This window comes from Lichenostomus cassidix, chromosome 9 (genome assembly GCF_008360975.1).
Source record: "Lichenostomus cassidix isolate B80296 chromosome 9, HeHo_3.0, whole genome shotgun sequence".
NCBI classification, from domain to species: Eukaryota; Metazoa; Chordata; class Aves; order Passeriformes; family Meliphagidae; genus Lichenostomus; species Lichenostomus cassidix.
Window position 1 is genome coordinate 19,317,916 of NC_139490.1, and position 21,917 is coordinate 19,339,832.

At 38.6% G+C, this 21,917-nt stretch overlaps 1 protein-coding gene across 8 annotated transcripts in view; it reads left to right on the forward strand.

Annotated features, from left to right (window-relative positions):
• Positions 1–21,917, forward strand: part of PIK3CB (phosphatidylinositol-4,5-bisphosphate 3-kinase catalytic subunit beta) — an 85,736-nt gene that overhangs the window by 43,950 nt on the left and 19,869 nt on the right. For 7 of the 8 annotated variants that reach the window (XM_085069708.1, XM_085069707.1, XM_085069706.1 and 4 more), the window contains 9 exons: positions 7,476–7,661; positions 8,703–8,928; positions 10,801–11,024; positions 13,714–13,896; positions 14,128–14,298; positions 15,149–15,226; positions 17,783–18,034; positions 18,353–18,449; positions 19,311–19,441. In XM_085069708.1, coding sequence (XP_084925834.1) covers positions 7,509–7,661; positions 8,703–8,928; positions 10,801–11,024; positions 13,714–13,896; positions 14,128–14,298; positions 15,149–15,226; positions 17,783–18,034; positions 18,353–18,449; positions 19,311–19,441 — 1,515 coding nt within the window. In that variant the 5' untranslated portion in view covers positions 7,476–7,508. Of the gene's footprint in view, positions 1–6,181; positions 6,674–7,475; positions 7,662–8,702; positions 8,929–10,800; positions 11,025–13,713; positions 13,897–14,127; positions 14,299–15,148; positions 15,227–17,782; positions 18,035–18,352; positions 18,450–19,310; positions 19,442–21,917 lie in introns of those variants that run through there. The other variant, XM_085069713.1, reaches the window with a different exon arrangement.

Genomic DNA, 21,917 nt, shown 5'->3' on the forward strand with positions numbered 1-21,917 from the left:
ATGCAGAACTGCATTCCAGTGAGCTGAAAGGGAATGTTTTCTTGCAGTGTCCCCAGCTTCAGTGTGATCCAGTGATTGGGTGCTTCTGAAGACAATTTCACACAGTAATACTGAAATGTGGGTTTTTCTTCTCCCTGCAACTCACTTTAATTGCACAATACAGAAGGATGGCCTGAAACTCTTTACTTGTATTTGAATGTATCTATGCGGGGATTTCAAGGTAGAACAGAGGATGGTTGTGAATTAGCTGTGAGAAGCTGCTATGTTACTGTTGAGTTTTATGTTCATTATGAATTATGTGCTGCTTGTGAATTGTTGGAAGTCTGTCAGAAGCCTGGGACTTTATTCACTTGTTCAGTTCATCATGAATATTTTTCAGAGGGAGCAGAAAATGGGTGTATTTGCCTGAGTATAAAGTAACAGAAAGTAAGATTTTCCTTTAATCTTATTTGTTCAATTGTTCAATTGAACAATTATGTTCAAGTCAAGTCTATAAGTCTTCTGAGTCAGAAATACCATTTTAGTAGTGTTGTTCTGAAGACAATAATCTCATTTGCAGCTAGTTCTGGAACTACACTTTCATTGAATTGTAGAATAATTTGCATAAGAAGGGATGAGGTAGAGGTATTCTAGAGGTAATCTAACCTAACCATCTGTTCAAATGAATTTACTTAAAATTAAATTAAATTTTAATTTGAAACCAGTTAGCATGTCTGCATTTTTTTTTTAATATGTCAAAGTCCTGTGTCAGTCAATTGCGAATTCAGGTGCTCAGCATTTCTTGAAAACTGGGCCACTTTTATTTACCGGCATTAATATCTGAGTAGAAACTGCACTCGTTGTGGGTTCAAATCCTGACTTCGGTTTTTAAAACTTATTGCATAATACTATGGATACACCAGAGGAATAAAGCTACAGGAGGTGAACAAGCAAAATAATCAGTGACCTGGGATAATAAACCCTAAAGAAATTCTCTTTGTTTGTGGGAAATTAGCTGCTTTGCATGAGGATAATGAGAGAATCTTGACTTGATGGCTGAGAGACCACTCTTGGTACCAGTGTGAGAACTGTGAGGGAATGAGGCCTTTGAAAAAGGCCTTTCATGTTTTCTATACAGAGATATTTTTAGAAAACTAAATGGTGATATTTTTATTCTGATTTCTGGAGGAACCCTGACTAAACGGACACTTAATTTTCCATTCCATAGGGCCAGCTCATGTGGCAGTTAAACTAAGATGCTGGGAAATATTTATAGTACCACATGATCTTTAAAAATAACTTTCCAGTCTACTTTGTAGATGTCTTGAATTCTTAAAGTCTTTGCTATTGTAGATAGATAACCATGACATTTGTGGAGTGGAAAGATCTCAGCCTTGCTGATTTAGGCATTTGTATTTATCATCAAGTTGATTGTATTTTTATTTTTAGATTTTGAAGCAGTTTGGATGGAAATTCACCTATGCAGCTTTAGAAGGCCAGGAGTTAAGTAGGTTCACTCTTTAGGGCTACATAAGAATTCCCATGGTGTGCAGTGGTTCCCATGGTCTGCAGTGGCACACAGACTACATTTGGGTTCTCAGTGCATTGGGTGCTTGGCATGGGAGATGCTTGCTCTCGTCACATTAAACCTTGAAACAAAACCTTGGTAGCAATTCCTCTTTAATCCCAATGCCATCCCTGTCCTGCTGCTGGAGGGTGAGGGCTGTGTTCCCACCCCACCCTCCTCCAGATGGGTGCCTGCTGCTCACAGGGTGAGGCTCCCTGGGCCCATGGAAAACTGGTGATGTTTGTTCCTGGTGTTTTCTCATTGTGTGGCAGTGGCGGGGATGGGAGGGGACAGCCAGGAAGGGGAAAAGCTGAGCAGCACTGCTCTGGCTGTGGGCTGCTCTCAGAGCTGTGGGTGGGGCGGAACTGGAGTGGTGAGGGGATGGAACAGCACTGATGAGGGGAGAGGGTCAGGCTGGTGCTCAAAGCGGCCCTGTCACAGCCTGTGAGAGTTGTGGAAAAGCTCTCAGGAATTTCATACAGACTGAAGAACAGAAGAGGGTGTAGTTTTACAGAGCCATGAACTGTCACTGATCTAATGCATATATTTGACTTTAATGTCTTCAGAAGAAATCCGGCTGTTTCAATGTTTTTAAACTTTTTTCTAAAGGCCTCTTAAGTTGCATAGGACATAAGTCTTCCTGCATATTCAGACTCCTTTTCCATCTTTCTACTAGGTTCTTTTCCCTTGTTTGTTCTCAAATATTTCGTTTGTAGCTTGCTCATCTTTTTATAGTACTAGATGTTTACGTAGTTAGAAAAACTATTACAATGATTGCATTGTGTAAGTGCTTAGTGTTTCTCCTACTTAGACTACGTGATATGCTGCTGCTGTTTCCTAGAAAATTACTGTGGTCAGATTGTCATCTTGTCTGTTCTGGACAGTAAGATACTGTTCTTGTGTGTCTGGATGGGGTGGGTCTTTTCACTACTGTAAGACTTCTTTTTTCTTTTTTTTTTTTTAGCCCCTTGACTGCCACATGACAGAGCAAGCAGTAGATAAAGAGCTGTATTGATCACAGTGATGGTCGTCTTGGATGTGGTGCTCAACAGTTGTAAAAACTTACTACATTAAGCAAAAATCTGGATAAGCAGAGGGCCCTTAGTTTTTGCATATCCAAAACAAGTTCGCTTCTGATATTTGCCCTTATGTAAATATTCATAGTTTTAGTGAAAAGTAAATTCAGTTTTACATTTAACTTGAAGAACTGTTGATATTTATGTTCCTGTAAAATGCACCTGTGTTTAGAAGATGTGGTATAAAATTTCTTAAGGAAAGTTACTTTTAAATATAAAGGTGATCCTCCCCTCCAACTTTTTGCCATCTGTTTGGGATGATAGCATAATGATTTCATCCTGAGAGAACTCTGACTACATTTCAGGGATGGGTGACATCATTTCAGATGTAAGATAGCTCTTCTAAAGACTTTTCCAAAGATGAGATTTTCTTGGTGCTCAGGAGAATAAATACTATGAGGGATAACAGGGCATCAAAATTTTCCTCTAACACTGCATTAGATATATGTTTACAAATACCACCTTCTTTACAGCCACTTTTGCTTGTGTTTCATTAGTGTTCTTCTGGATTATACTTCAAGGTAAAACATAGAATGTTGTGTTGGATTTTATGTTTATGTTCTTTTGACAACAGAAAAACAGACCTCAAAGGATGAGTGATAGGGGATTTGTGGTGAGTTCACAAGTAAAGGATTTAATCACACAGTGTGAGTTTTCATAATTGCTGCATTCTTCAAAAAGTTGGTCTTAGAACTTATCTGACGCAGATAAATGTCGAGTCTTGATGACCATCCAAGTGGATTTGATACTTTTTAATGTCTAAGTCTTTTGCTGATATGACAAATTATTTTCAAAGGAGAGTTCATTGCTTTGTTACTCCATGTCTCATTTTTTGCCGTGCTCCAGACAGGCTCTTTGTCTCTGAGAACGTTCTTGGGCAGCTCTTAATTTCAGGATAAACTTAAAACTCTTTCCTGTGCTTCTTTGTCCTTTCTATCTCCTTGGTTGGTGCTGATTTATGTCAGATATTTGCACCTCCTGGATCTAAGTCCTGTACATGTGCAAGTGAATGACTCAACACAGGTAAAACTAATTTCACCAGCTCTTGCAATAGTTGCAGCTGGGTGGTCCTGGGCTCTCAGGGATGTCCTGAAGTAGTCAGGATGGATTTGAGCTTGGCACAAGATAGTCTTGCCTGACTTCTCAGGAAAATGGGTGGGTGGTTTAGTGAGAGAGCACAGCCCCAGCTTGTAACCACATCTTCTGAAGTCATATTGATCCTTTAGTCTAAAGAATAAGTCTGTAAATCTTGGGGATGTTCTAAATGCCTGCGTTGTGTTAACTGGTGCTGTGCAATGTTCCAGTGTTTCTGCTGGTGGCTGACACTTGCTGGAAGTGTTGCCTACATTTTTTTTCCAGAATAGTTTAGTACCTTCTCTGTATAGCCCTGGACACATGACTCTAGTTCTGTGTTTTGGTTAGGGGGAGAAAAATGAGTGGGCTGCAATTCACATGAAAATATCTGTAGCTTACTTTTGACTGTCATCTGTCCTTAAACTATTTTAGAAATCAATGAAGAAACAGCCTGCTTCTGGTAGCCTTTTCTTTTTTTCCTTTGTTTGTTTTTTTCTTTCTTCCTTCCCCAGTGATCTCATTAGTTAAATGATGAGAGATGCTTTTGTTAGGAGGTGGGAGGAAAGCTAGGAGGTCTCTTGGCTTCTGGAATAAGGCTGTTAGCACCAGAGCAAATTCTTCTGTCTGCCTAGAGATTGTAAGTCCTTTAAAAACCAAAACAGCAATACCTAATTGAGAAATCCTGTTGTAGGGCTTCTTCCTTGTGTACATTATATCTGTAAATACTGAGTGTTAAATTATCTTGTTCTGCAGATGTTCTTTCCATTATTATAAGCAGCTCTGTCAGAACTGCTGGTTTATTAAAATACGAATTGAGCAGTTTTAAGATTGAATAGTGTGCACACATATATGAAATTTGCAGATTAAATGCAATGTTTAAATTTGAGAAAATTTACACTTTACATGGAAAAGTTTGAGTGCTGTCTGTCAGTATAACCTGTGACTTAGGCATTTTGTATTGGGGTTTGCTCTGTGAAATTCAAAGTAATTGATTAGATAGTTGAGTAGCCAAGGTTAAGTCCTGGTTTAATTACTTCCTTCTTTTGTATATGAAGTTGTTGTTACTGTGATGGTGGGCAGGAATAGCTATGAGGTGAACAGCCTGAAATAGCTTTTTATTATTATTATTTTAATTGTTGTTTTCTTTCCTGTAGCTGGAAGTTGTTTAAAATGTCTCTGGTGTTGTTGCTCCCAATCCAGATGGCTTTTTGCCTTTGTTTCAGTTCCTAGATGTGATATTGTTAGTTAGTCACTAGTGCCACTACACGTGTCACAGTTGGGGCCAACTCATCCTCAGAGCCGCTGTGGGTTGGCAATCTTGTGTTTCTCAGGATAAAAACTGGTTCTTTCTTGGCCCCTGTGATGTCAGCTCTTGGGGCAGAAACAGGGTGCTGGCTGCAAAACACACTGACCTGCTTCCTTGAGGAAGGAAATGTTAAGTAAGTGCCTGAAAGCAAGAATAGCTCCCCAGCATGCTCAGATTGGTGAGATGGCTGCACTTCCCTTTTTAATTGAAAATGCAAATGGAATTTTAAAAGATTCTGGTGTCTGTGTTGAAAATCTGCAATTATAAACAAGTGTCTTATAAAGTTTTTGTAAGTCTCTGTGTTGTGGTGTCTGGGCTCCAGGATGTGGGAGCAGCAATTTTAAGTCTTGCTCCTTTGAACATTTTAAACTCTTGTTGGTGCACTAAAGTGGTTTCAACAATTGCAACTGTGAAAAACAGCTGAAAGAGAATGAAAATAGAAAACATCATATGCTGAATTAAAACAGGAAAATTATAAACAAAATAACTACATAGAACAGATTTCCTTGCTGCTGTACCTGTCCAAGGAATGCTTTGTAATGGAAATACCTCTTTATTTTCCCATGATGACCACAGAAAATAACTGAATATATACTGTCTGTGCATCCAAATACAAACTTTTCACTAGCTGCTATTTTCAGTTACAACAGAATTGCAGCCAGGATTTTATGGGTACAAGTAACTGGATGGAGGAAAAGGAACAGAATCCAATTAAAATAGTAGCTTGTTGAAAATATACTGGTTGGTAATGAAAAATTAGATATTTTCTCTAGATTTAATTTTTTTTGTAGCTGCTCTTATTCCAATAATGTTGTCTGTGTTGCATGATGGATTTGCATTTATTTCTTTCCTTTAGATAGTTTAGAGCTCACACACCATGCTAAACTTTGGACATCCAATGATGAATGGATGGATTGTAAAAAGTGGTAATTCAGATAAAACACCTTCATATCTGATTTCTTATTTTACCACACCCCCACCTCCAATTCTTTTTGTTTTAATTCAGTCTGGTCAGTGTAGTGGACTTTTTTGGAGGAAAATGTGGACGTAATGGTGGTAAAACTATCATTTGACAGTGATGATGGTAGGAGCTCCATAATTGTTGCTTCTATTGAGGAAAAAAATGTTTTTCCTTATGTATTTTTGCTTTCTGAAATTTAGAGGTGTTTAATTTAGTGAAATTTCTGCAATATTTTTATCTAGTACAAACAAAATATGAAGTGATCCATGCATTAGTGTGGTTACAAGGTGTGTTGGCAGCTTGTACTGGTCCTCACAGCTTTGCTAAGGCCAAATGGAAAGGTGCTGGAATGATTAGGGTCTTGTTATTCAATGTATTTACATGGCATCCAGAGGTGGCACTGGAGCGTGTTGTCTCTTACCAGCTTTGAACTGTCATGTTGATTTTTGTGCTGCTGGCATCACCCATTATCCTTTGGTGGGAAGGACTAATAAAAGTGTTGGAAAGCTGGAAGTAGAGTTGCACATTCTGACATATTCTGTTACAAATGGTAACACATCTTGTGTTATCCACATATGTTTCCCACATCTCGTGCTATCCAACAAGAAACATGTTGGGGTAACTTGTCTTTATTGAAGTGCTTTACAAGAGTGTTTACAATGCTTCCCATCCTTGTCAGCTGGAAGAGCATGATCTGGATGAGGAGGAAGGTAAAGACTTCAGTGGGTCATGGTTGAAGGGAAAACTCAGCTTTAGAGAGTGGTAATCAGAAAAAAGATTACTTGGAAGGTTGAAAAACTGGTGGTAGCATTAAGAGTAAATAAAAATGTCCTGAGATACAAAAGACAAGCAGTCAGGAAACCATGAAGTGAGCTGAAGGAGGTCACAGACAGGGTTTGTGGCTGTAGTTCACACACTGGGTGGAGTTCATAGAGGGTGATCATTCTCTGAGGGTGAAAACAAATTGAAAAGTGTCTTCAGAGGAAAATGACACTTTCTAGTAGAGTTGAAGGTATTTTTCCTGCTATTCATACGGACTTTCAGGTTGAATATGTCCCTGGACATATTTTTGAACAACTAACAGGAAATTTGTAAGAAATAAAATAATGAAACTGATCCTGAGTTTTCATATGAAATATTGCCGTGCTTCATCCAAGAAGTTTACTTTGGTTGTGTTTTACACAGGTAAAGTTTTAGAGACAACCTGAAATGAATTCCTAACTTTGTTTCAGCTAACCTCTGATTAATTAGTTTTTTCTCTTATTACTTAGTTTTAATGATATAAGCATCTCAACAATAGTGCTTTGCCAGGCAAATACTTTCATTATATTAAATAACATTAATGAGTAAAACTATGGTTATGTGTTTGCAATCCTGGCATTTGAGACCCCAGAGTTGTAAGCTGAGCTGTACAAAGCAGGCTTATGTAAACCTTCCAAAGACTTTAAAATGTGTGTCTAATTATAGAAGGTTAAGTATACTGAATTTTAGGATTTTTTTTTCCCCCCTAAGGCCATGTGGTTATGATATTATTGAGATTCCATAATGCCTCCTGCCGTGACAGACAGCCTTGACATCTGGGCAGTGGATTCACAGATTGGTGCTGATGGCTCAATATCTGTGGACTTCCTGTTGCCCACTGGAATCTACATCAACCTGGATGTCCCTCGAGATGCCACCATATCTCAGATTAAACAGGTAATACCAAATGGGCAGTTAACTTATGTTTGGAATGAGTGCTGTTTCTGATTTTTACCTGCCCTCTGGCAAATCAAGTAATGAATTCTAGCAGGCATAAAAATCAGGTACTGAAGGCACGTGCGCAGCAGATTGACTGATAAAGAAGTGTGAGTATGTGGGGGTTAGCACTGGGGTTGAGCACATGGCAGGGTTTGGAGAAAGGGCTTCTTGCTGCTAGTTACAGTTCAGCAGAGATTGTTCTAATAGTTCTATAGTAATACTGTGTTGCTACTCTAAACCTTTTTTTAACTCATTGGTAATCCCTTGTTTGGTGATCTAACATTTCTCTGATTAGTGTGTCTGATTAGATTTTCATTATAGGAGTCACAGATCATGCTCCTGTATCTGTTGACTGACACCAAAGATAATTCCTTTAAAAACTGTGTCTGACACTTCTTAAAGGTTTTGTACAAATTGGAGCATCACTTAAATAGGGAGGGAATATCCAAATCCAAGGGAGGGGAGAACGTAAGGAAGTGACCACAGATACTAAAAGCAATCTACTGGCCTTTGATGAGATAATGGCCATGTGAGGACATTTAGAAAAACTAGTGAGGAATTAGGTAGTTGAGTGAATTACAACACAGAGCAACCTGCCTCTAATATAATAAGTGATTTCAAGTGATAAAGAATTTTAAAAACAAATGTGTAAGTGACAGCAATAAGGGACTTGAACTAAGCTGTCTGGTTTTCTTGATTTTTGTGACACACGGAAACTTAAAAATTTTAAATCAAACAGGTACTGTTGATATTGAGCTGTTTGAAAAGCTGAAAAGGAATGCTGATACTAGCTACAGAGGTCTGTCCTGGAAATCAGTCAAGATAGAGACTGAAAATGAGACAAAGTAAACATATAGTGATAAAAATTAACCAAGTTAGAAAATACATTTATTTTATGGTTTTATGGGGACATAAATGGAAATGAATGTTATGTTCAGTGCCCTATGATAGGTTGCTGTTTTCTGTTTTGTTTTATTTACTTCTTTGTTTTCCTTGCAGCTGTTATGGAAGCAGGCACATTCCTATCCACTCTTTCATCTCCTCATGGAGATTGACTCTTACATGTTCTCATGTGTGAATCAGACTGCTGTACATGAAGAATTAGAGGATGAAACACGGAGACTTTGTGATGTTAGGCCCTTTCTTCCTGTCCTTAAACTAGTGACAAGGAACTGTGATCCAGGAGAAAAGTTGGATTCCAAAATAGGTGTCCTTATAGGCAAAGGTAACTCCAACTATTTTTTTTTTAAATGAGGGTATACTTTGTTGTGTATGAGAGTCTTAATTGGGCAGGTAGGAATGGGATTTTTTTTTAATATATTAAGGAAACACTGTTTCCCTTTGTCAAACAAATACTGATGTAGTTGCAAAGAGTTTAAATACTCAAGATGAAACATGTGAAAATTGTTTAAAGCTCCTGTCTATATTGCATTTCAGCATTGTGTTGTATTAGTACATCAATCAAGAGCAAATTTTATTTTGTAGATGAGGAGAATATATGTATTATTATTATTGTTATTATTAATAACTGAAGAAAAACATAAATTTGAGCAGTATTATCATGAATAGCCTACCAGAAAACTGGATACTCAGAAGGAACTAGAAATTATTATGATTTTATTATGGATGGTGTCTGAGCTGGTTAAAAATTATTCTTGTTTTTGCTCTCAATTGTGACACTGATTGTCATCAAACAATGAAAAGCTATTTTTAATGGTTTCACAGTAACTTATTCTTGAAGTTATTTCAGAATTTTCAGCTTTTAAATCTACTCTGCTTGGTTATACAATCAAGATTGACGGGGTCATATGAGGTCATACCTCTTGTTTTAAAACAATGAACCATTGTTAGCTCTCTTATAAAGACTGCAGGTTTTGTTTAGATTTCAGCAGTACACTGTCTGCCTATTTGTTAGAGCTGACAATGGGAACTGTTGGTCAGTTTAACCATTCAGACAGATTCTGACAGATTCAGAGAGATTCACATTCTGTGATTGAATATTTGGCTTATTAGAGCTGTGTGAGACCCTGCCTTATGCAGCCCCTATTCTGTACCTTAGCAGTGAAAAAAAATGTGCTCCTGTCTGAGCTTCTAAATTTAGTGCTTTAGTCTCAAAAGGTGCTGGGTGCTTTGTGTGATTTGCACAATGTTCTTCAAAGTTCAGGAGAAAAGATAAAGACACTTGCAGGCCCTACATGTCCTGAAGTACCAAAAAGTCACAGCTTTCCATTGTAACATAGAAAGATGGGGTGGTTTGGATTGAAAGGGATTTTTTAAAGGTCATCTCGTTCCACCCCCCTGCTGTGGGCAGGGACATGTCCAACTAGACCAGGTTGCTCAGAGCCCTGGCCAATCTGACCTTGAACATGTCCAGGATGTGGCATCCACCATCTCTCTGAGCAACTGGTGCCAGTGCCTCACCACCCTCCTTGTAAAAATTTCTTTGTTGCATCTAATCTAAATCTACCCTCTTTTAATTTAAAAACTCCCCAGAGCTTTCTTTTCTCCAGGCTGAGCAACCCCAGCTCTCAGCCTTTCTCCATAGCAGAGGTGCTCCAGCCCTCTGAGCCTCTCTGCGGCCTCCTCTGGACTCTCCCCAGCAGGTCCCTGTCCTCCCTATGTTGGGGGCTCCAAGCTGGATGCAGCACTGCAGGCAGGGTCTCACCAGAGCAGAATAGAGGGGCAGAATCCCTTCCCCTGCCCACCTGCCCTCACTGTGATACAGCCCAGGACATGTTTGGCTCTCTGGGCTCTGAGTGCACATGGCCAGGGCATGTCCAGCTCATCCACCTGCACCCCTGAGTCCTTCTGGGCAGGGCTGCTCTCCATCAGCTCATCCCCAGCCTGTGTTCATACTGGGGGTTGCCCTGACCCAGGTGCAGGACCTTGCCTTTGCTCTTGCTGAACCTCAGTGGGATTCCCATGTGCCCACTTCCTGAGCTTGTCCAGGTCCCTCTGGATGGCATCCCATCCCTCAGGAGTGTCACTACAGCACTCAGCTTGGTGCCATCTGCAAATCTGCTGAGGGTGCTCTCAATTCCTTTGTCTATGTCATTAATGAAGCTGTTAAATAACACTGATCCTTGAATTGTTTCAGGTCTCCATGAGTTTGATGCCTTACAAGATCCTGAAGTGAATGACTTCCGAGCTAAAATGAGGAAAATCAGTGAGGAGAAGATTCAGTCACTTGTGGGTCTCTCCTGGATGGACTGGTTGAAGCACACTTACCCACCAGAACAGGAGCCTGTTATCCCAGAGAGCTTCCAAGATAAGCTCTATAGTGGAAACCTTGTGGTGGCTGTTCATTTTGATAACTGCCAGGTAGGAGTGGTTGTTCAACAGGTTTCATGAACTGTTCTTGATCCAGATCTGAATTAGCATGGGATTGCTCAAGGATGTAAATGAAATAAAACACTTACATTATGGTGTTTGCTTTAAAATGCAAAGTCTTTCACCAGGATCCTTGACTCTTGAAAGAAAGTGAGGATGTGAGCCAATGGTTGAGAATTGAACTTCTAAAGTCAAATTACAGTTCTACTTCTAAAGGCTGAATATACTCCTTGTATATTCTATATTATTTCATATATGTTTAAATGTAAAACATGATTCAAAGTTGTCAGGACTTCTTTTGGCCAGCTGTTCCTGAGTTGCTGCATCTACATTCAGTTTTAAGCTCGGTTAATCAGGGGTTGCTGGTAAGTGGGAGGCACCATACTCAATACACTTGTCTCTGTGTGTGACTCCCTGAACATCTTTTGGGTTGATCTGCTAAGATTTATTTCTAGATTTAGAAATAAATTTTTAAAAAAATAGTATTTCCTTTACTAGAAATACACATAGAAAACTGAAACACTGAGACTTAAATTTACCTTTTTGTTTAGGCTAGCAAAACCATAGTTTATTTTTAAAATAAAGACCCCTTTAGTCTCTACCAGGAAAACCTGAAATATTTTAGCATGAATTTTTATGATGTTGAAGCTGCTATGATTCTGCTTGAGTCCAGTATTCCCATTACCCTTTTTTACAATCTCTTCTTTTGGATAACCATGACTGATCAGCATTGGAAACCTTAAAAATCTTAGAACTGTGTAAATACATCAGGCCAGATTTGGTGTCCATCTTGACCCAGGTGCAAGATGCTGATTTTCTAATGATTCAGGTGCTTCTAGTTACAAAGCTATATTATTTCTAGTACTATCCTTTTAAACTTTAAAGGTTTACAATGGTACACACATCTGCCTCTGGAAACACTAAATGTAGAGGTGAAAGCTAAATCTGGTCACCAGTAACACCAGCTGATGTTGAATTTCTAGGTGTTTTATAACAAAACCTTTTCCAGTCCACTTCAGCTTAATAAGGAACTTGTAGTTGTCCAGGAGTGAGAATATCTGTGTGTTTGTCAGCTCTTGATTAAATACTGCATCTATATGCATATGCTGACAGTACAAAAGCAGTGCAAAAGTTCATGCTGGTGCAGAATGTATTTGCTTGCCACTATAATAGCTTAGGCTGCTGACATTTCAAATGTTTCAAATGCTTCTGCTGCCAGCTCTGACCTTCAGAGCTATTAACACTTCAAATCTGAGCTGCTTTTTAGAGCAGTAAACTCTGTTCCAGGCTTGACTACTTGCACTGAGTACTGGGGTCATCCCAGGAGAATTAAATAGGAAGGTGCGGGGACTGTTGTGTTCTTTCAATTAGTTCAGCTGCAAGATTGAGAGAAAGAAATATTAAAATACTTTTTGTCTGGGAGGTGTGGGTGAGCTGTAAGGGCTACATGATTGTCTCTGGAGCAGGAGAGGCTGATCCCCATCTGTGTGACATATCTGTTGAGAACTACATCTGGGAAGCAAGGCAGCTGTCAGAGAGCACCAGCTTCCTGGGAAGAAAAGGTGTTATTGCCTGTCTACCCACTACCAGTTATGAGAGGAGAAGAAAGCCTTCACAGAATGGCAGCTTTTTCAAAGAGGGAAGCTGTTGTGAACCAGGCAGAAACTGAGAAAATACAGAATTAATTTAGTGTGACTTCACAGAATTTGCTTGTTCCATTAGGGCAGCTTGGCTCCTTACCAGTCTATTTAAATAAAGAACAAGTCAGAAGAATGTAAGCCAGTCAACACTTCACATTTGTTGATAACTGAGTGTAGGATGCTCACATCTTCAGAATTGTGTGTGTAAATAAAAAATAATAAATTTTTTTAAAATAAAATGGGAAAACCCTAGGACCCCCTAAATCAACTTTTGCAAATGAAAGTGTAATGTGGTAAATGAAGGGAGAAGAAAGTTTTCACAAAAGATCTTTTGCTTTAGGAACCTGAAATTGATTTTAACCTTCTTTTTAATTTATAAAAGAAAGTAGCTTCTTACCTTTATCTTTTTAGAACACATTAAAATTAGAGATGCTTTGGAAATAGGTTGATTAACCTCCAAGGGTTTTGATTAAAAAGTTTCTTAGAAAGTGCAGTCTTTCAGTTTTGTATTCAGAATACTACAGGTGTTGGCTGCTACTCCTCTTTTGTGCTCTCCTCCCAGTGGTGGTGGTTTTCAACGTAAATCACATTCAGTTTCTTCTGCTTTATTACTTGAAGCTTTCTTTTTTTCTGGGTATAGTGATGCCTAGAAGATAATTTTCTAGTGGCTAGAAAGAAGAAAGATTAACACATCTAGTACTGCTAAATACCTCGAGATGTGTGCATGATTTATTGTATCACTCATGCACATTCCAAAATACAACCTTCTAAATCAATATGTTGCTCTAGAAGTCTTTAAATCACTGCTGAATCAAATAAGGTCTGTGTTCTTCAGAGTATTTCTGATAATATAAAAGTTTGGATATTGACAGCTTTTAGGTTTTGTGATTGCCCTGAAGATACAGACTTTAACAGTTAAAATAGTGTGAATTTACCAGCTGTTGTTTCTACCTGTCTTATTGCATGTGCTACAATTTAAGCCTTGTATGTCTTACCTATGACAAATTTGACCTTCAGTATTCCTGTCTGTGTTTTGTTAGGATGTATTTAGTTTTCAGGTGTCTCCTAACATGAATCCCATCAAGCTGAATGAGCTAGCAATCCGAAAACGTTTGACTATCCATGGGAAAGAAGATGAGGAAGTTGATCCTGCTGACTATGTGCTGCAAGTTAGTGGAAGGCTAGAATATGTTTTTGGTGATCACCCATTAATTCAGTTCCAGGTACATAAAGCTTTTTGCAAGTTGGTGTAACGATTCTCTGCTGCCTTGGCCAAAGGTGCTTCCTCCCATCCCATTACTGAACAGTAACACCTGCTTCCTTGTGTCTGCAGCCCTTTGCAGTTGTAAAATGCTCCCTTTGTATCTCGTAATGAATTCTTTGTTTCTTTGGTTTGAAAGTTGCTGTAGAAATAGTCTGCTGGCTGGTAACGACTGTTTTCCATGGGCTTTCAGTATATCCGCAACTGTGTGATGAACAGGACCCTTCCCCAGCTGACCCTGGTGGAGTGTTGCACCATAAAGAAGATGTGTGAGCAGGAGATGATTGCCGTAGAAGCTGCCATAAACCGGAAATCCTCCAACCTTCCTCTTCCTCTGCCACCAAAAAAAACAAGAGCAACAACTGTAAGTTCATGAGGACAATGTCTGGTACCCAAAGGGAACAGTGGCTTGTGGAATATAAATGCCTGGAATTTGTGTGATGACTGCTGTATTCCAGCGTGGGTCACCTGGGTCAACTCGGAGCCTCCTGTGCCTTGGGAGATTTACCTCAGAAATAGCAGACCTTGAGGCTTTTTTGGAAACTTCTTACCTTCTCTCACCTCATCCGTTCTTCTTCTCTCCTTCCTGTCTCTGCTTCCATTGCTGTTGATTCTGCTATAGATTCTACAACCCAGAGGAGCAGGGATAATCTGTGAGCAGCAGCTGGAGGAGATGCTGCAGAGAACTGGATTCTCCAGCTCCACTGCCATGCATTGGCTCAACTTCCTTGAGGAGCAGTGGTCTGGATCTCTTGTCTTAGCCCAGAGATCCTGCATGGCATTGCCACTGCGCTGGTGGCAACTTTTGCCATAGTATACATCTGACTATTTTATAACCTGGTGCTTCCTTTATTGCCAAACTTATGGCCTTACAGCACAGTTGCAGCTTAGGTACTGTCACTCCAAGAAATGTGGACAGGTCTTTGCTCTGTTACACTCTCTGTGGTTATTCAGAATGAGCAATAAATTTGAAGGATAATTCTGAATTGTCATCATGTAGTACTGATGTATGTTCTCACCCCCAGCTCTCTTTCAGCTGAGTTTTCACTTTGTCTGCTCTAATATGATAACCAATTTACCTTTTAAGATTTGAAATTTGTATTTTTAAAAATGGGATTTTTTGCTTGTATTTGTGACTTTTGCTTGAAATGCTTGGCTTATAAAATAGATTACATTGGTGAAGAATGAACTCATACCTTTGTTTCTCTTCTCAGAGTGTGTGGGATATATCCAACCCTTTCAAGATTATTCTGTTAAGGGGTAATAAACTAAATACAGAAGAAAATGCCAAAGTAAGTACTATGTCTAGTATCAAAAGACATTTTGTTCATAATTTTAATGATTTTTTCAATGTTAAGTGAACTCAAAATCATACAGGTTTCAGTTCAGCAAAAGTGTAATAAGCATTATAATTTATTCCCAATTACATTGGTTAAAATCTGGCTTTATTACTGAAGTATTCCTTTATTGCCTGAAGTTGGATTATTGCATTAGAGCATTGCAATAATTGTGGCAGTAAGACATAAGTGTTCATTGGTACTTGATTTTTTAAAACATGATATCTGTAAAGTGCTGATATTGGTGTGAAATGAATTTCTTTAAAATAGACTGTCATAAACACCTGACACAGAAGTAGATTAAATATTAAATGCTTTTCAATGCAATGTGAGTGGTTTTTTTGCCCTGAATATATTCTGCATGTCTAAACTTGGACTGTGTGCTTCTATACAATCTGTCTTTTATTTTCTACACATGAGGAACACAAAGAAGGAAAGCTGTAGTATCATTTCCTGTAAAAATATACATGACTGGGCTACTGACTGCTGTACAGACCACAAGTTGTTAACACATGGAAATTTATTACACAGCTACTTTAAGGCATTACAAGACACTTGCCTGTGCAGTAGAGCAATGTTAAATTGCTTTATTTTCTTTAGCAATCAGTAAATTGTATAGCCAGTCATGTAGATAAGGAAGATATCCAGCTAACATTGATACCTGCTGTTCTCATGCTTTTTTTGAGAGACTTAGTGAATTTCTTTCATTCAAAACTGTTGTTACAACCTCCATGTAAATTAGCAATCCTACATTTTACTACACAGATAAATGAGCCATAGTTACATTTTGCTACCTGAGACACTGTGGTTGTGGAAATGGATGGCTCCGAAACCAGATGTTTCCTTCTTCTTTTTTAAACCATTATTTAGCTAGTTCCAATATCTTCTTAACTCTGTGTTCTGTAGACTCTTAAGTTTTTAAAAGAAAAGAAAGTAAAAAGAGAAAGTGGATTCTAGAGTCAACATAGCTATCAGGGTTTTTAAGGTATTTTTTAAATGCTTAAAAGGGTGATTTTTTGTTAATTCCAGTATGCTTTTAGAGGGAAAACAATCAAAATATTTTTCTAAGCTTGAGAAGAAACAAGAAAAATTGGCAGTTCTTTTGTATTGGCACCTGTGGGCACCATCTAAATTTTATTTAGTATTGTGAATGCTTTTTAATCTTGAAAAATTAAAAGTCCCATGGTTAACCTAGAACAAGAATGAATGTAGTGACCCTGCAAACCTGTGCATGTTTCCCTGCGTTGCCTGTCTGCAGTGTTACAAAATTGTCACTGTTGAGAACATATTTGTTTTCCAGTCCTGATACTAAGGCTGTTTAATTCACTGCCATTGTTTCTTTAGTCCCATTGTGCTTTGGATCAAGTCAATATTCATCCATTTTTGCTGAAACCACCACCAAGGTTCACAAATGCAGTGTTTGTAGTGGGAAACAAAACATTTGTCAGCTGGGTAGCACTGCCCCAGTGTGAGCTGCGTTGGGGACATTCACCTAGAGCACAAGTGACCTCGTCCAGCTGTCTAACACCCAATTTTCCAAATGCATGACGTTGGAAAGTGCTTTTCTTTTGTCCTGATCTTTGGCCACCCCATCAGTACACACCCTGTCATTAGGAAAAGGGGTGTGTCAGAATGAAAAGAAAAAAATTGGGATTCAATCCCTTACATTAACAGGATCAGAAATCATAGAATTAGAAAGGTGATTTTTTTTTTTTTTTTTAATCCAAAACCTGTATCAAATTTCTCTCCTTCCCTTGCAGCACTCAGAAATCATATGATAGCTTAAAGGGAATGTTGGGAAGATTGATTAGGGAGCATAGGGGAACCTAAAACATCAGATCACTTTCACACATTTAACTGTAACATTGAGAACCTTTTGGTGTTGACCAAAGGATTACATTTGTAGGTTTCTCTCTCTCTCTGTCTCTCTCACACTGGTATTTTGGAAGGCCACCTGAAAGAAGTTGGCATATTTCACTCTTCAGCTTTCTGTGTATATATGTTATTAAACAGAAATGAAGAAATGAGCCATATCTTAGCATTGACCTGTAAAGAGTTTAATTTCAGTGCTAGTAACTCCAGCTTCTTAGTCTCGTTGTCCTTCTCCTTTCCTGGTCCTTATTTGCACTGTTCAAGCTACCTAGTTTTATTGGTTTCTCAGTACTAAACAAATCCTGTAAATCATGTACATTGTCATTATTATTACAGGTGACTTCTGATGTTGGGGTCAGCAGTGTTCCCTTTATACATTTTTAGAAATAGTTTAAATAAAAAATGAGCTTTTTCTTAAACTGAGAAAAACCCCAAGCATTTCTCATTTAGAAGCACAAATTGGTTCTCCCTGCAGATTTTAATTTGTATTCAGAAAATTAGTCTTAACTTTTTCATTCTGCTTAGTTGTTTGTTTGATGAAATTTTTATATATATATGTATATATGCTCTGTATATTATTCTATGCAGAATTCTGTAGGTTCTGTGACAAGCTTAAAATGTCTCATTTCTTCTTGGCAGGTTCATGTTAGGGCTGGTCTTTTCCATGGTACAGAGCTCCTTTGTAAAACAATTGTAAGCACAGAAATATCTGGGAGAAGTGACCACGTTTGGAATGAAGTGCTGGAGTTTGAAATCAATGTCTGTGATCTGCCAAGGATGGCCAGGCTCTGCTTTGCTGTTTATGCTGTGATGGATAAGATGAAAACTAAAAAGTCCACCAAGGCAATGAATCAGTCCAAATACCAAACCATTAGGAAAGCAGGAAAAGTGGTAATTATTTAATTTGTTTTTCTTCCATGACCTCTGAATTGTATTGAAATGGACATCCAGAAATCTTTCCTTGTCTTCACTTTACTGCTTAAGAATGCAAAATGAAAAAAATATTAGAAAGAGGATATGTATTAAAAATTGCACATCTTGGGATGAAAACTTTTGATACTTCTCAATGATTAACTGCTTTTCCAAAAGGTATCACCATTTGGGAAAAACCCCAAGCCACCCTCTGAATTTCATTATATTGTAATGTCTTCTGTGCAATAATATTCGCTGGCTTCTTAGTTTCCATGTAAAAATTCTTTCCTTTGACAGCATTATCCTGTAGCCTGGGTAAATACCATGGTGTTTGATTATAAAGGACACTTGAAGAACGGAGAACTGGTACTGCACAGCTGGTCATCATTTCCTGGTAAACCTTGACTTTCTCCAGTACTTAAAATCCAAATCTGATTGTGGGAATCCAATAGCAGAATATTTACTGTATACATGTTCAAATCTTGTGTAATAATCTCTTTATTACTTGTACTTTTTTGTGTGGATAAATATATAACATTTTAATCTCTTTCCTGAAAGTATTGTTTATCAGGAAAGAGGAAGAGCAAGAGTCTGCTTCGAAGTAGTGTTCCTAAAGTTTCATCTGTTATGGAAGGAAAACCACATGAAATAGATACATGTTTATATCTTGTGTCACTTGCTTTTAAGAAGCAGTTTAGGTTTCATTTGGTTCCTGTGCTATGCATCCCAAATTAAATAGATCAGTTAGGGCGTAAGTGATAATATTTGCATCAGCAAAAAATGGGAATTAGAATTTTGTCTTCTTCCCTGATATTCAGATCACTTAGTGAGAGTGTGTGGAACCTCTGTGTCACTTCATCCCACCCTGAGGAGCCCTGCAGCACCTTGGCTGCAGTGCTGAGAGCAGGCTGGCTTCAAGCTCTGCTTTCCATGTGATCCCGGGCCAGAGTGTGGGTCCTGCTTGCAGGAGCTGCACATCTTACTGGGATTTGTTTCAGTGTGGGGATAGCTCAGCTTCCCTTGACTGTTATGTGTACTGTGGAAAGAGAAAACCACTTTCTCATTGGCTTATTATCCAACATTTGGGAATGTAGGAGGCAGTTTATGCTGGTATTGTACTAAAAGTGCAGTGTAGCAAAACGTGCTCTGTCCATTTTATAAATAAGTGATTTCTTACTGTGTTTTTGCCTTTCAGATTTTTAAAATTTTAATGCATGCCTGGCCTGTAATATTAATTGTTCTGTCTGTATTTCAGATGAACTTGAAGAAATGTTGAATCCCATGGGAACCGTCCAGACTAACCCTTACACTGAAAATGCAACAGCTTTGCACATTAGATTTCAGGAATATTCAAAACAGCCTATTAATTATCCTCCCTTTGATAAGGTAAGAGATGACCTAAAGAGCAGTCATGAATGCTATGTGGAAATAGCTGTTTCTTCTCTCCTTTCAACACTGTCTTTTCCAGTGAATTCCCCTTTTCCTGCCTTTTAGTCACTATACTGTAGTTTGTAAAATTTGTACTGTGTGAGTGAGGGGCAGTGCTTGACTTCAGGGTCTGTTTAGAAGATGTACACTTTTAAAAGCGGTCTGTACATGGTCTTTTGAAGGTCAAAAGCAAATCAGTTTCCCATATGAATGATGTTACAAAAAGCTAAATTTATCTGCTATTCTGGAAACCTTCAAACTGTGCTTGCCTGTGATCTCTAAAGATCTGTTCTTTCTTGGTACAAATGTGTGTTACCCACTTTTTGGGACACTGCCCTGTGAGCTCAAGTCCTTTAAAGAATAAGTGGACTCTTAATGCTGTGTGCAAAGGGATTTCTGAAGGTCTGCTCTTGAACGAAATCCACTGAAGTTGCCCTGCAATTTTCTACAGATGAAGATAAGAGTCTGTCTAGAAAGGAAGTGTATATTTGGAATACACGTGGTAGTCTGAAGGATAGATAGAAAGTTGTTCATGAACTAGCAAAAAAAGCTAAGACCAGAAAACAAGTCACAAAATAAGTCTTAAAACAGACAGCTAATGATGCATTGTAAAAGTAAGATTTAACTCATACACACATCAGTATGAATTTTGGCTTTGGGAAAGTCAGTAACAACTTAGAGAAATTGCTTTTTTGTGAGGGGGGGAGGGGGTGGGAGGTTTGCACCTTTGGGGAGCATGAACAAAAAGACAAACTAAAATGTTTTATCAGCTTGTTCAAAGGCAGATTTGGGATTTAAGGTTCATAAAAATGAAATCAAGGAACAAGATAGGGTTTCTTTTGGTTAGAGTTCAGGTTGATAGTGTTTCCCCCTCCTTGTCAGCACAGTACTTTTTCTTTTATTAAAACAGCATTGGAAATGCAGTAAGAGCTAAACCAGTACTGACCATTTCTGCCTTATTTATGACTGACCAGTTGACTCTTCGTAGTGGACATATTTTAGTCAGTTTTGGTATTAGTTTATTTGCAGTGCTTTAAGTTTTTTGCTCATTACACTTACGTATATTTAATTTCTAAAGAAAAAAGCCTGTTTGATGTGTGTATTACAGACAGGCTAAGTAAAAGTGTGTTTCTTTAGTAATCACATATGTTTTCTAGCTCTGTTGTTTTGTTAATTTGTCCCTGTAATACCAAGTTCTCAGTAAGTTAAGATGCTAGGTTGAATGCAGAGAATAGATTTTATTGAGTGAGACACCTGGTAGTGACATTAAGGTAGTGTCTAATGGTCTTCATCCCTTACAACTTTCAACTTCATTCAACTCAATCTCCTAAAGAGACTCTCCTGCTGAAGTTTCTGTTGAATGAGGAGTGACGTTCTAAGGGCTCGAATTACATCAGCTGAGGATCTGTCTGTCACACTGGTCCAGCTGAGACTTGCTTGCTCTATGGCTGCTTCTCATTTTCCCAGTGTTGTTGCTTGTTTCTGCCAAGAAAATGGAGAATGAGATGCCAGATTTTTGTTTTAAGTAACATAATGTGCAAAAATGGATTAATCTTTCTGATCATATCATCAACCTGCTTGCACAGCAAGGAGCTGTTTGGGGCTGAGGGAGCAAAAATGCCTGGACCATGGATAAGAAACTTGTGTGAGACAGGAGCCATGTGTTGGGCTGGTCCATGGCCAGTGCTGCAGGCACATTGTGGGGCTCGGGGTTCACTTGAACAAAGCTGGACTTGCAAAGACTTTGAAAGTTTATTTGCAAACAGAGTAACTCTGAAAAGCATGGGGAGGCAAGAATCAAACGTAGAATTAGGACACTGTGGTTTTGTTTATGCATGTTTTCACACACAGTATGTAAATAAGCTTTGTAGCCAAGTAGCAGATGTAATGCATGATATTAATGAGAGTTTCATACAGAGAAAAGAAATAAAACAAGTTAGGATACCTTTCTAAGGATTTTAGCTGCTGGGTATTTATGCTCTGATTACTGCAGTCTTTTGTTGTTTCTCATATTGTGTGAGTACAGACAGCACAAGTCTTGCTGGACCTGTGCCTGGGAGTGCTGTTGTATTCCTGGGTGATGGCAGAGGCAGAGCTCTTAGGAAAAGGAGATGGTATAGTTCCTTAGACTTTTTTCTGTATTGAGATTTCATTTTATGATTTGTTCCTCAAAGCAGCAGCATCTGACAGCTGTAGATAGACACACCTGAGCAGTGCAGCTGGGCCAGTTGGCCCAGGCAGTCACCATTCTAACACCTGGCCTGGTTGCAGTGGGGTGCAGAGTGCACTTTGAAGAGCTGCATTTGCTTCCAGACTTAATTCTCCCTCATGGGTTAGTGCATGAACTTCAAAAACCAAGCAGAACGTTCAAAAGGCAAGGAAAAAAAAAAAAAAAAAAAGGAGGGAAGATCCAAGATCTAGAGAAATACCTGGA